Source organism: Anabrus simplex, chromosome 1 (genome assembly GCF_040414725.1).
Source record: "Anabrus simplex isolate iqAnaSimp1 chromosome 1, ASM4041472v1, whole genome shotgun sequence".
NCBI lineage: Eukaryota > Metazoa > Arthropoda > Insecta > Orthoptera > Tettigoniidae > Anabrus > Anabrus simplex.
In genome coordinates, this window is record NC_090265.1 from 956,783,012 (window position 1) to 956,798,883 (window position 15,872).

General features: G+C 40.1%; 1 protein-coding gene across 1 annotated transcript in view; it reads right to left on the reverse strand.

Annotated features, from left to right (window-relative positions):
• Window positions 1-15,872, reverse strand: part of LOC136857796 (ER membrane protein complex subunit 2-A) — a 115,010-nt gene that overhangs the window by 70,716 nt on the left and 28,422 nt on the right. The window contains exon 2 of the mRNA XM_067136729.2: window positions 12,804-12,917. Coding sequence (XP_066992830.1) covers window positions 12,804-12,917 — 114 coding nt within the window. The remainder of the gene's footprint in view (window positions 1-12,803; window positions 12,918-15,872) is intronic.

A 15,872-nucleotide genomic window follows, 5' to 3' on the forward strand; every position in this document is an offset into this window, starting at 1 on the left:
CATCGGCCGGCACGTAGACAAGACCAGGATATCGTAGAAACAGATATCCGTGGTTTACGCATGCGCAATATGCCACTCTCTCTAGTCGTGTTGGCGGGGGGTGTTGGGGCAAGGTCTGTCTAGACTGACCTTGTGTTAGGGTAAGTATGTGCCTGCCATCTGTTGCCCTTCAAGGAATTCAACTACGTAGCAGAAAATAGTGCACATAATTAGCGCTTGTGTTGAAGAGCATCATTGCTGCCAGCAGTCACATTAAACTGCCAAATTCCAATTGATGTCTTTTCCCAAATACATCAATATTTACTAAACATCTGTTCATTTGCCTTCTTTGGAATAATTACTTTTTTGAGAGAAAATTAACTTAAAAAATCACCGAGGCAAAGAGTAGCGGGAATGTAATACCAAAGAAAAAGCTAATTGCCTAGCCACAGGAGGTCTTAAAATTAAGTTACCAACATTGCGAACATACATCCCTAAAGTTTACTCTGTTTTTCAAGTGTGATGCTAGTGTTTACAACAGTTTGCAATAGTTATCATAATTCGTAATATTATTGTACGTTGTGCAAGCGCGTGAGTGTTTTTCTGCACTGTTGTGCCGTTCAGAAACTTAATTTTTAGGACATAAAGAAGTTACAATATTTTCTCCGTGTGTGCATTTTTGTGCACTGTAGTTGCGTCCATAATTTTTGTTCCCGGGAAAGGTAAGAAGCTACATAATGAGTTTGAACAGTGATATGATACTTCAGAAGACAAACGTTTCTTCTCTCTCTCTCTCTCTCTCTCTCTCTCTCTCTCTTGAGCGTAAACTTAAGATTAAGATTAAGGATGCCGGACGCCCAATGCCCGATCTTGATATAACGAGGCATCTTAAAAGTAAAAGTAATGAAATCGTACGTAAATTCAGAATGGATTTATACCATATAAAAGAATCAAGTGGATCTGTGGGTGCGAAATTACTAACATGTTGATTGTTTTCCTTTTTCATGATTCATGAGTGATAAAAGCGAAGGGACTTGGACCAAAGTCGGAGTGGTAGATATAGGATATTTGTCCAAAAAATAATAATAAAGAAACACAGAAGTTTTAAATCTCATATGCTTGCCCAGTTACAATTTGATCTCCTGGGAAGACATGATAACCGTCAGTAATTTGACTGTGCTTACAGGCAGTCTGTGGAAAGAGACAACGACCAAGTACGGAAAATTCGTTGTGTACTGTGTAAAGTTCTGTGGCGCGTTTGAGATGGCATTGCGTGGGCATGACGAAACAAATGAATCATCGAATCCTGGCATATTTCGAGGCCTCATCAATTTTAGTTCTGAAATTGACGTTGCATTAAGAGACCATCTGTCCAAAGCTACTGTTTTCAAAGGCACCTCGAAAAGGCATTCAGAATGATTTGCTTTCGTGCATGTATGAAATCTGTCGTGAGAAAAAAAAAAGAAGAAAAGAAATCACCACAGCGCACTTCATTTCAGTAATCGCAGATGAGACCACCGAGATATCAACTACAGCACAATTTGTTATCATCATTTGAAAGATTCTGGGGTTTCCTCTACCCTCTAGTCATGATGCTAAGACAATAGCAGAGTGTTTAAAATGTTCTTTGAGGGAAGTTGTGGATAATAGAGGTAAGTTGATTTCACAAGGTTACGATGGAGCAAATGTAATGAGTGATCACCATTCAGGGTGCAAGTTCTCATCAGGGAAGATTTTTAGGCATGCACATAATGTGCACCGTTATGCCCATTCTCTGAACTTAGTCATGCCACAGGTGACAGGGGGAGGGGAGATATTGAGGGGGGAGCGGGATTTTTCCTTCTGTTGAACCCCCAGTGACGAAAGTCACGCACCGCCACTGTTCCAAACATCTGGAATTTGTCCCCTATAATCCCTGTAATTTAGTGATGCCTGTGTCAAATAATAATATTGCAGAGAATAGAATTTTATATTAAATTTCAATAATTTCACAAACATGATTTGTGATTTGTAATGCAGATCTTTCAGTATTAAGTGATGTTGAAGAGACTGAAGTTGGAGAAAGCACGCACTTTGATATGGATGAAGGTGAGTATAATTCTTCCCCAATAACACAGAAAAAAGTAAGTGTGGTGTTTTAGGGTCAAGTGAAAAAACATCTGATTTGACACCTAAAAAGTCAAGAATGTACACCATTCATAAGAACACAATAGCAAAGCCAGCAAAGTTGAAAAGAGTATAAAAAAGTCAAACAGAAGAATTAAAATATCTTGTAAATATTGAGCTAACTGCTGTCATATTTAATGTTCCCCATCTTCTGAAAAATACCAACAATGCTTTAAATGAAAATAAGATCCTGACTGATAATAATAATAATAATAATAATAATAATAATAATAATAATAATAATAATAATAATAATAATAATAATAATAATAATAATAATAATAATAATTTCGTGTGGTTATTTCTAGCCGAGTGCAGCCCTTGTAAGGCAGACCCTTCGATGAGGGTGGGCGGCATCTGACGTGTAGGTAGCTGCGTGTTATTGTGGTGGAGGATAGTGTTATGTGTGGTGTGTGAGTTGCAGGAATGTTGGGGACAGCACAAACACGCAGCCCTCAGGCCATTGGAATTAACCAATGAAGGTTAAAATCTCCGACCCGGCCGGGAATCGAACCCGGGACCCTCTGAACCGAAGGCCAGTACGCTGACCATTCAGCCAACGAGTCGGACATTCTGACTGATGATCACTAGGAGGTAAAATTTGAGAGGGTATTCAATATAGATCAGGGTAAAAAAAGTTAAAAACTTTGACCAAACTGAGAAAGCAACATTTCATCTTCCAGGACAGCTATCCCTTTTTTTTTTTTGCTAGTTGTTTTACGTCGCACCGACACAGATAGGTCTTACAGCGACGACGGGACAGGAAAGGGCTAGGAGTGGGAAGGAAGCGGCCGTGGCCTTAATTAAGGTACAGCCCCAGCATTTGCCTGGTGTGAAAATGGGAAACCACAGAAAACCATTTTCAGGGCTGCCGACAGTGGGGTTCGAACCTACTATCTCCCGAATACTGGATACTGGCCGCACTTAAGCGACTGCAGCTATCGAGCTCGGTGACAGCTATACTGTGGCAGCTGTAACTGCAACATATGTAGCGACTCAAGTGTTGTTCTCAGAAGCTACATACACTGCAGAATTCATAAACACAATTGATAAACTTCTGAATTTCTTTAACAGTTGTACATGAATGCCCAGGAAAGTAAGATATGTAGATGCCCCCTTTAAGTAAATTCTCCACACAATGAGTTTTGGAACAACATTCAGACAACCTGAAAGCGATAGGGACCTGGAATACAGTAGACCTTAAAACTGGTAGAGACAAGACATGTATGGTCAGTGTTATTGATGGATGGCAGAATACTGTATGATCTCTTATATTTTTGTGGAATAGGCTGAAGAAAGTAGGATTTATGTATCTTAATTTGAAAGCTCTCAATCACGACCATTAAGAGAATGCATTTTGTTCTATATGACAGAATGGCATTTACAACACGAATGTTACATGTTTGTAGCAGCTCTAAAAACCTGTATATTGTAAATAATATGACTTTGCTCTTCAAGACAATGAGTAACTGTGAGAGATGATGGTTTTCCTCTTAGCAATTTATGAGTGCTGATGATGACAATCCAGGAGTAAGAGGCACTTGCCCTGTCAATCCTGCAGGCATAAATTACTGTCTACTATAAGTCAGACCATTGAATCCCATTCTGAACTGTCAGAAGACAATCATGCTTTGACATGTGTAGCAGGATATACTGTATTTTAAAAGTTTTAGGTGTTAATAATGGGTGTGATATGTGCAAGGGAAATCTGAATTCACCTAACTTGACTGAAAGCCATTTATTTAATCTTCCAAAGAAAATAGTTCTTCAACTAACTTGCAGTACGCCAGTGAACAACTCAAAGATTTTCTGCTTCATATCATGATCAATTCTATGAAAACATGGTCATACAGGAATATTAGAAGATAGTTTTAAAGTTGTCTTCTCTAGGCCAGGAAGCATTGTCTTGAAAATGTAAGTTTGCAGGAGGCTATTCCCCATCTCATTTACTAGTATATAAAACATCATAAAAATTAGACAAGAGAATTCAGTTGGACATGACAAAAGGGTAAAGAAATTCAACAGTGGGTTTGTAAAACACTTCTTTTTTTATAGAATTTATTATCAAGTAATAATAATGTTATTTGTTTTACATCCCACTAACTACTTTTTTTTAAGGTCTTCGGAGACGCCGAGGTGCCGGAATTTAGTCCCGCAGGAGTTCTTTTATGTGCCAGTAAATCTACCGACACGGGGCTGTCGTATTTGAGCACCTTCAAATACCACCGGACTGCGCCAGGATCGAACCTGCCAAGTTGGGGTTAGAAGGCCAGCGCCTTAACCGTCTGAGCCACTCAGCCCGGCTTATTATCAAGTCAGTTACATGTAGATCTAAGTACTTTCCAGATTTGTGTAGTAGTAATTTGTGTGTGTGTGTGTGTGTGTGTGTGTGTGTGTGTGTGTGTATAGATTGTATGACTGCTTGTCATTTATGCTGAAACCATTGATCGATTGGGTTTGCTTTGTCATATGTAGCCCACGGTAATTTAAGACTTGTGTGGTTGTAAATATTATATGTACACATCGTATGGTTTATGGTGTGCGTTTCTGTAGTCACGTCCTAATTCATGAACCACGGGCAACGGTTGAGTGGCCTAGCAAGTGGTCCTGAGAGTTGAGATACCAGTTGCTATGGAAGAGGAGCGGGCATCTCGGACATATTCTGAGTCATGTACCTCCTTGTGCTCAGGCGGCTGGGACTATACAATCCACCAATGGTCCCATAACCCGTTAGAGGGAAGCGTGGACAGGAGGATAAAGGTAGGAAATCTCCAGAACAAGGAAATTAGACACGAGTATGTGAATAAGATCAGCGAAAAGTTCCAAGGATTAGACAAGCCAGCAGGTTCAGGATATGAAAAGAGGATGGGTGGCGGTATTTGAATCCCACGCACAGCGCGGCTTGTATCCAGTTCTTACCGGCAGAGCTGGCCAGGTGACCAGCTGACACTCCATGTCACTGCACGAGACTCTACATAAGGGAGTGGGCCGGGAGAAAAAGCAGTCAGTCGTCCAACGGCTAGCTACACCTTACTTCAGAAGCGCAGAGGATGATCTGCACAAGCAGCTTACTGAATAGGTGGACTGGAGCTAGCTCGTGAGGTTTCTACCTCTAGACTTATTGACATCTCTCCAAAGTTTACATTCTCAGATCTTCAGCTCTTGAATGAGAATTTCAACTTTGCAAGTCAGTTGCTATGTAACATTTCTCCCTTAGCAAGTCTTCATTTAGTTTGTGTACTGGCAACGTGTAAATACTGTATATATCTCAAGTGTTGTAGTAATCTGTTTATATGACAAAACTGTCCATTCTATGAAAAGACTTTTCATTCAGCAGAAGGTGGACTTTGAGTTAAATATCCAAGTGGCACATATTTTGCTATACTGTAACATTACTGTTCTCATTTAATAAAATCTTGTTTTGCGTGTGTGAAATAACTCTCTTAATACATAACACAAGACTGGTGATGGGGAAAAGTTCATACAGCAAAATCAGTCCTCCACCAATACAACACGAAACTGACATAATGAAATGGAGTATGGCTTTTAGTGCCGGGAGTGTCCGAGGACAAGTTCGGCTCGCCAGATGCAGGTCTTTCGATTTGACCCCCATAGGCAAACTGTGCGTCGTGATGAGGATGAAATGATGATAAAGACGACACATACATCCAGCACCTGTGCCAGTGAAATTAACCAATTATGGTTAAAATTCCCGACCCTGCCGGGAATCGAACCTGAGACCCCTGTGACCAAAGGCCAGCATGCTAACCATTTAGCCATGGAGCTGGACACTGATATCATTCAGATGTACGAGGTGTTCTTGAAAATTCTTGCTGTGGATTAAGATGTTGTTGAAATACAATTGGCAGAAATCTCCAACATAGCTTGACAATACCTTATCCATCAGTCGTATGAAGGTTGCAGGAGCATTCTTCAATCCAAAAGGCATTACTGTGTACTGGTACAAATGTCTCGGTGTCATGAAGGTGGTCAGAGGCGTAGAACTTCCCTCCACCCCTACTTGCCAGTATCCAGGGTTGAGATCCAGCGAGCTGAAAATCCTAGATCCACTTACTTGTTTCAGCGAATCCTTCAGGTCAGGCATGGGGTAGGCGCCAGTAACGGTCTTCTCGTTCAACTTGCAGAACTCCCCATTCTTATTCTTATTCTTCTGTAGGACGATAGTCAAAGCCCAACAGGATGTAGAAGGTTCGATGAGACCTTGCCCTTCCATCTCTCGAATATTCTGATTGACGAAGTTGTGCCTATCCGGGTTAATTGGATATGGACATTGCTTGATGGGTGAGGAGGTGCTGCATTCAATGGTGTTACAGTGGTAGTCCATCCTATTTTATTGGTGATGACTAGAGACGGGAATCTGCCTAGTTGCCTATTTTATTCCTGTGTTCAGAAACGTAGGCTTTTGAGATATAAATCCGTTTTAGGGTCTTTTTAGCTATTTTTCGTTGGTTTTATTGTGCCTATAAATGCCTATTTCAGGGGTTTGTGCCTATTTGGAGTATAATTGCCTATTTGATGCCTTTTGACTCTATTTTTAAAAAGCCAATTTTTTCCAGTGTAATATATTGTAGCTAGTGTGTTCGACAGAATTATCTTCTCTTTTCTCAATATATGTTTACCCCATGAACAAAAATTAGAATTCTCAGAAGTCACCAGAAATAGTTCTAGGGAAATTTTAATCACGAGAAACAAGGAACAATTTGACCTCGAAGCCTTCAACCCCTCCAACCTCTTAAGACATATGCGAGAACCGTCAACACCGAACTAGGTTGTGCAACCCATATGCCCTGTACCTCCCTTTCGATGCGAACTGTTGTACGTGTAGGCTTTACGTTCAGAATGTGTTGTGATTTACCGTGAAGTGGAAGAAGTGTGTTTGTGGCAATGCCCAAAGAAAAATCGTCGAGGTCCTACTGCTGAAGCAGTGGATCACAGAGGATCCCAATTTCACTATGGTTGGAAGGGTAGTCTGCCAAGCTTGTTGTAAGGAAGTAAGTTGGTTTCTTCCTTTTATCTATTTTGTGATTGAGAACTATGATCGCATTTCACTGTAGCATATCGTCATTGCCAGGACGAAACCTCCTATGTGTTAATATTTTTGGAGATGTACTGACCCGCAGCACATACATTATGAAGGTCGAGAATGCCTTGACAATTGTCTCACAATATTGCACCTTAGATGACAGAACCTTACCGGCCAAAGTTCTAAGCTAAAATATTTCACATAGGAGGTTTTGTCCCAGCAACAACGATATATAGGCCTATTAATTTATGTATTGTGGCAAGTTGTTTTGTTTCAATGCTGTATTAGTCGTGAACTTTCAATAATTTATATTGCTAAAATGCAAATAATCATTAAATTACTGAACGAGGAGTTAGAACGCTGGTGGTCTCTTGTCACAGATTGGATGAAAATTAAATCGGTATTTTGAACTGTGATTCATTTCCTGTGAAAATAAGAGATTTACAACTGAAATGCTTTTTTTAAAACTCCCTTTAAAAAATCGGGAATTCTATTACACTTCCGCTAAGCCTTTGCGAAACATAGGTTGCAGATCCAATGTAGGCCGGCTAGGACGATACCACAGTGTGTTTTACAAGGTTGTCAAGACTATCTTTACAAGAACAGGCCAGCGAAAAGACCATTGGTCTGGATTGGTGAGGTCTGGTTTTTAACCGTTGTGCATGGGGGGGGGAAGCAAAGAGAGTCAGAGGGGTGTAAGCTCCCAGGTTAACAAGCCTATAACATCTTCTCTAGAATCTTGCTAAAGTGCGACAAAAAGAAGGTTTTTTTTCTATTGGCTTTACGTCGCACCGACACAGATAGGTCTTATGGCGGCGATGAGATAGGAAAGGGCTAAGAGTGGGAAGGAAGCAGCCGTGGCCTTAAATAAGGTACAGCCCCAGCATTTGCCTGGTGTGAAATTGGGAAACCACTGCAAACCATCTTCAGGGCTGCTGACAGTGGGATTCGAACCCACTATCTCCCGGATGCAAGCTCACAGCTGCGCGCCCTTAACTGCAAGGCCAAATCGCCCGGTAAAATAAGGTTACAGGCGCATATCAAGACAGTTTCAAATTACGTGGTTTTTAATTTTCAACTAGTGTGGCGGCCTTGTGAGCGCACATTATGCAGGATCTATTGCAGGCAACAGAAAATAGTCTTCATGACAGCTTACCTGGCTGACCAAAGCCAGCGAATAGAAACAAATAAAATGTTCACAAATCTGAAATTTACAGTGCCTCCATTTTCATTCTTATATACAAGTAAGAATACTGCTAGGGCCAGCTTGTTGGGTCCTTGGCAAACATAAAGAATGGATCTCTCCTCTACGCTACTCCGGCATTGTTTCACATCTTTTTATTATATTTTTCACCCGGTAAACTTGACACGATACTGCCAAATTATAAGTGAAAATCCTTGAGGACATATTTCCATGTAAATTATGAATTCCCTTGTTCCTACTTTAAAGTTTTGTACTTCTAGAAACATCATCTCTAAAGTCTTTTTTTTTAAATATGAAACAAATGCATGATATACTAAGAATTATTGCCAGTTAGCCCAACTGTAGAAATTTAAGATATAGGGACAATGTAATTTATGTCAATTTTGTTATTTTTTCAGATCAAATGTGAGAAAAATAACACATAGATCAACTTAGAAATACTGCGATGCATATGATATGAGTACAGAAATCTGTATCAACGCAGCCTTTCTACCAGTCCACTTTGGGCAGCGACCAACAACCATTTTCTTCAGACCTATGCACTGCAATGTCGGGAGCTAATATGCCCCTGTATAAACAGGAGCATCTTCAAATTTCAACAAGCTGCTGGGAGCAATCACCCAGTTGGAGAAGAGTGGCATGCCCCTGGTGGAGTCATTGAGGATTGTGGAAGAAGTCAGGGGAAGTTTTGACCGAACCTCTGGGAAGGCAGCCGCTGTCAGCGAAATAAAACCAGATGAAGTGATTTCATTGAAGTTTTGTCCAACCACTATATGTGATGTTGAGAGATCTTTCTCTCAGTACAAAAACATTGTGCATGAGAGGAGAACAAGATTGTTACCGGAAAACATTGAAACGTTGCTTGTAAATTCCTTTCATAGTACTTGAGTGTGTTATTAAACTATAAGAAATTTTTTCATGCCTATTTTGTTGCCAATTTTACACGTTAGTGCCTATTTAAATGCCTATTTTGGCTAATTAAGAGCCTATATGCCAGCCTATTTTAACTGTTGTTAGTGCCTATAATTCTCGTCTCTAGTGATGACTTCTGGAAAGTCCTTTAAGGTGTGTCTCAGCTCCTCTTCTTCACTTGGTTGGAGATGCATTAACTGGATATCTCCCAGGTCTATGTCGACTTCGACATCATTGTGAGTCCGGAGATTTCCATCGTGCCAGGCGACTCTTGAGACGTCTGTCTTTTCCTAAAAAGACTTCATGAGCTGCGTAGTCTAGGATCACCTTGTATTCTACCAGAAAGTCACGACCTGATGTCAGGTAGTCAGGTATTAGGTTCTGAATCACTGCAATGTTAACTACAATAGGCAGGTCCACGCCTTTAGTGGTTAGGTTAGTCTGTCCTTAGATGGAATAGGTTACCCCGTCCGCTGCTCCCACTACCCTTCCAAGATGGTGAGACTTCACAGGCCTGGCAACAGTCCCATTTTCAAATGCGTGGCTTGCTTGGCTGTTGAGTATGCCTGGAAAATTCTTGTTGCTTATCCTCAAGATGATAGCTGGGCAAGATTGGTCTGTTCTGCTTACAGTCTGACCAATCCCTTTCCTACTTGTCCAGGGCTGCTTGTCTGTCTGGTCTTGAGGCGCATTCCTATTCCCGGTCCGATCCCCCCTCAATCCAGAATGGGCCGGACCTAGTTTTCTAGCGCCAAAGTTGGCCATTTGTTCTTCAGGTATCCCATTCTTCCACACTGGTAGCATTTCCTAACCGAGTGGTCTCTTCCGTGGCATTACTCTTGTGTTCTTCTTCCAAATGGGCGATGATTCTTTGTAGATCATCAAAGGATCTTGGTTGCAATACCTTCACTATGGGTCTAATCTTGTCGTGGAGCAGCACTACGATGTCTGGTAGGATCTAGTTCTCATTTCCTTCAGAATGCAGCTGCCTGAAGAGCTGGTACTTCTGGAGGAAAAGCGTGCTAGCTGTCATGCCGGTTGGTTGTGCATCAGTCAGTAGCTTCCTTTTCACAGAGCTCTTCACCCCTTCAGAATTGAACCTAGCTAGGAATTCCCTCTTAAAGTCAGTCCAGTTTAGATTCAAGCCCTTCAAGTTATTCCACCAAGTAGATGCTTGCCCCCTTAACTGCGATGTGACGAGGTGAACGAAGATGTCCTCCGGTAAATTAGTCCTTCCTAGTAGACTGACCGATCCTTCGATGAAGCTAGTCGGGTTCTCTTCCAGTCTTCCGTGGAATTTCAGAAGTCTGTCTTTAATGACCTTCAGGTCTAGGTGTCCTGTATTGCCAGTTAGGTTTGAGGGGGTTGAAGGTGTGGTGATAGGTCCTGTTCGAGTTAATCTATCTTCTACCATGAGGAGGATGGTCTCTCTCCTATTCTGAACATCTCCCTTGATGGTTAAAATCCAGTTTTCTAACGTTCCTTCAATGGCAAGAATACGGCTCCCAAAATTTCCTTCAATGGCAGAGATCTGGTTACCAAATTTTCCTTTGATGCCAGAAATTCTTCCCTCAACCTGTTGTTTGATGCTAGAAACCTGGATTTCCACCTCCTCCTTGAGGTTTGAGATGTCCCCTTCCAGCTGGCTTACCCTACTATCGATCTTCTCAACCTGCCCCAGTTTTGACGTGATGTCCAGTATCTGCTGCGTTAATTGGTTTGTGACGTTGCTAATTTGGGAACTGATCTGCAAAATTTGATCATCTATGTTGGAAATTTTTTATTCTAGGCACTGTTCTACTTTGTAAACCTGTGTGTACACTTGAGTTACTTGTCCTGTTAAGACTGTATTAGCTTGAGAAATTTAGTCTGAAATTTTGTCATTTACTTTTGAAATTTGTTCTGTTAAGGTGGAACTGAGTGTCTGTATTATGCTCATTAGGTTGGAACACATTATTGTCATAATTACCTCACCTTCCGATGACAAGGCCAGTTGTTCGTCCACCTCGATAAAAAACTTTTCGGGATCTTCACAGTTTTTAATGAGGTCATCTTCTAGCTGTGTCTTCAATGTTCTCTTACTATTGTTTGTCGGAAGATTTTGTTTTGCGAGTTCGTCTTGAAGTTGTTTTACAGACATATTTTCCAGTATCGCTTTCATTTTATACTGATTTCCACTTACACTCTTATTCACTACCGAAAATTATATTCACGTCCTGTCACGGTTGCCAGTTATCGTATTTATAAAGATGCACACACGCGATGCTGTCAATCGTGTACACTGGTTTATTTACAAATTAAATACATTATACACACACATTAATAAACCACCATTTTGAACTCGACTGAATCGAAGAAGCAGAAGAAGAAGAAGAAGAAGAAGAAGAAGAAGACTGCCACACTAGCATGTCAACCAACTACAGAACACTACCAACACAACAAAACACAACATGAGTTCACACACTTACTAACAACTCCTCACTAACAACTCTCGCTAACTCAACAACCCAAGACTGTCTCTTTATATACCTTGCCTGGCCAGGCTTCTAGAAGTGTATGACACAACATGTTTTCTCGTATCTTCTCGGGTCTCCAATAAGCTATGTACAAATGGACAGAACATTATATAAAACTCTAGTGACAAAGGTGCGTTGTTCTGGAATCTTACCCTGTGTTGCACTACATTACATCTGACTTATACATTCTATTTACAGGTAATAATAAATTATATACTATTAATTATGTGTTCTTATATTAAATAAAGTCTTATTAATAAACATACAGCAGACGTATCGTGACATAACCTCACATGTTTTGTTACTCAAAACAGATCATACAACACACAAATAATAAATGATACGACCACAATTTATACCAAATAAAGTCTGTACATAACTACGTAAAAAAAAAATACTAATAGATGTAAATAACTTCATAGCCGCACCTTGCAAGTAGTAATAATAATAACAACAACACTGATTAATCAAGCTCGATATTTCCACTATCTACCCATGGGTTTAGAGAATTGTTTCCAAGATATACTAGTCCATTACACGTGCATCACTGTCTTTGAAAACAGATAGACCCCACTATGGACACCCAAATTGACCAGTTCCTTGATCCATTATCTTGCAACTTTTTGAAGGATGCAGTTGGTTTCCTATAAAACGAAATACCACTAACTAATTTGACAGTTTTCAGAGATCTCAGAAATAAAAGAGGGGCAGAACTTGAAATGGTGCAAGCAAATACAAGCCAACATATGCTACGGTAAGAACATTTGTACAATGGCAACATGTGGCAATACAATCTTGACATACGTTTTATCAAATATTTTACAGTATATAAAACTCCATCCACTTCAAATAAAATTTAACACGCAGTATTGTGCGATAAAACAGAGCAGACAGGTAAGCTATGGCAAACCTTCCTTTTGTACCAAAATAAATTATTTTAGGATTGATCTCAAACATAAAGATGTAAAACATGGGAACTCACTCTCATCTCCTAGCTTATGAGCTTTCTTCAACAGTACTGTTTCCCAAAGTTCAACTACATCAAGGCTTTTTCGTTCATTATCCTCTCTCCAGGTTCGCAGCAAGTTTCTTGCTTCTGGAAAATAAGATACATGTATAAATCAAGAGTAATTGAACTAACAAGTTGGGGGACCAACAGGACTATGTTAATGCATTCCTAAATTATTTGATCACATTCCATAATGATGCAATAAGTAATCTCATTAATCTTCAGAAATCTTCAGTAATCTTCAAAAATAGACACACTAAGAAGGAGGTGCAGATTAGAAAGAAATAGAGTTAGAAATGGTTGTGGAAGTAAGAAGAAATTGAAGGAACTTACAAGGAAATTGAATCTAGCAAAGAAGTCAGCTAAGGATAACATGATGGCAAGCATAATTGGCAGTCATACAAATTTTAGTGAAAAATGGAAGGGTACATATAGGTACTTTAAAGGCTTGGTTTCTCAGAACCGACGCATGCGAAGTGCGAGGCCCGCCTCGCACAAATCCAGACTACACGAGCTTATGCAAGTGGTTTCTCAAGCTGCGCAACTTTGCAGTAAGACCTCGCAGCGTCACCGCGCACTGATTCGTCCGGCCACATTTGTGCGAGGCGACAGCAGTGCGAGGCAACATTATTTCTGCTCTTGTTTTCACTGTTTTGTGCAACACGATGAGCTTTACGGCCGAAATGGACGAGGAACGGATTGAAGAAGTTCGAATGCATCCAGTGTTGTATAACCTACAACACAAGAGCTACAAAAACAACGTTGTGAAAGACAACTTATGGAAAATGATATCACTGAAGTTGGATAGAACAGGTAAGAAATATTGTTAGTTTTGTGTATTATGTATGCCTTGAGAAGGAAAGAGTTTGTAAAAGTAGAAATTCCAAAAACAGAGGTACCAAACAAATAATGTCAATTTACTGTCATTTGGAACCTCCTTTCTTGGGATTCTTTGATTTTTCATTGATGTAGTAGCTGCCTCTGAGGATCAGTGGTAGAGTGTCTATTTTTTATTTTTATTTTTTTTTGCTAGGGGCTTTACGTCGCACCGACACAGATAGGTCTTATGGCGACGAAGAGTGTCTATTATTATTATTATTATTATTATTATTATTATTATTATTATTATTGATATTAATTACAACAAATATAATGATTAAATAATTAACAGATTTAGAAATGATATAGCCTACCAACCAATGAATCCATTCCTTTAATATCAAATATGTCAATATATTTCATTTTACAAAATTTGAGTTCAGTATTGTTCACTTCATAAAATCACGTGTTTTATTTTAATAACGATGTTCATTCCGTTATTAGCCTATGCTAATTGGGTCACAGGAAAAGTAAACTATAGGTAAACAAACACACGTTTATCCGTTAGAAAAAAAACTTTCACTCCACCCTGTTAGCATATTCTCTTTGCCATGCCAATTCTCCCTCCCTGCTGCAAAAGTATTGCTTGAGGCTGTGTGTTATCATGAAAGCGTCATGTGTAGAATTTCCTCCGTTGTCAGCTGCCAGAGGAATCATGTTGTCTTCTGGTAATTCTAAATTGCCAATAAAGTGTTCATTCGGGCAAGGAATTCGCTCATTCCGGAGAAGGTTGTGGAGAATACAGGCTGACATCACAAGATCATCAACAGTTTCCATTGATACAGCTATGGGGGTGAAGAAAACCCTCCAGTACTGACACATAATCCCAAAGGTGTTTTCAGTTGTTCTCCTAGCCCGGCTGTGCCTGAAGTTGAATATACGCTTTTCCTCATCATGCCGCGGATAAGGTCTCATCATTGTAGTAGTCAAACCGAATGCCTCATCATCAACAATGACGTGTGGCAAAACGTTGGAATGTTGGAGACTTTTCTCAGTTCCAGGTAATGCACTCAGTCGAGGAAAAGGGAATGTTCCTTCGGTTATCATTCTGTACAGCTGAGATTTTTTAAATATTCCAGCATCGCCTTCTTTTCCGTATGAACCAACATCAACAAACAAGTATTTGTAGTTGTGGTCTACCAAAGCAAGTAGGACTTGAGAAAAGTATCCTTTATAGTTGAAACACAGTGACCCAGTCTTGTTGGGACATTTTTCCCGTATGTGTTTGCCGTCGATCGCACCACAGCAGTTTGGGTAATTCCACTTGTTATAAAAGCCATTCAAAACTACTTTCAACACCTCCTCTGTGAGCACAGGTATGGCCTCACTCTTCAGCCTGCTGGAAATTGCTCTCAGTGTCTTCCTAACAATGCAACTTATCCAGCTATGCGTGCTTCTGAACTGGAAGGCTAGTGATCTGAAAGATTCTCCCGTGGACAGGTACCTGTGAAAAAGGAAGAGCTATCAGCTGCTTATTTAGTGGTGGTGAATGTTAGTGGTAGAAGAAGTTTAGCCCACAAAACTAGTACATAAAAACATATTTCAAATGTAAATCTTAAAAGTTGTTTGTAGTAGTTGCTTATTTAAATTGATGTTTGTTTCCTCCCCAGAAAATGAGTGCAAAACGAGGTGGCGATCGATCCGAGATACCTACAGAAAAATCAAGATAAAGGGGAAATACAAAACTGGTTCTGCAGCACCATCGAAATCAAAGTACAACACAGCCAAATTTGCTTTACTCGATGTTGCTCTACAGGAAAGAAAGTAGGTGTCTTGTGGTGGTGATGGTGGTGGTGGCGGTGGTTATTTTAATAGAGGGGGGGGGGGATGCCGTAGGTATCTACAGATATCCCACAAAAATTTCATAATTTAATTGTATATGCATCTTCTTATACTTTCTCCAAATCTCAATGGATAAACCTTGGAAATCTCAAAAAGGAAATTCTTCAGTTGAAGTATTTAGTAAAGTTTCCTTCTTGTTGTTGCAGAACTGTATCGTCATTACCAGAGAAGACTGCGAATGAGCATGAAAACCACGATAGCGACGCTGAAGAGAGTGAAAAGCGGAAGGAAGAACTAGGTACCGAGGACAATGAAGAAAAGAATTAAATTTTCATGAGGAAAGAACTCATAGTGGGGAAGCGGACAGCCATGGAAATAAAT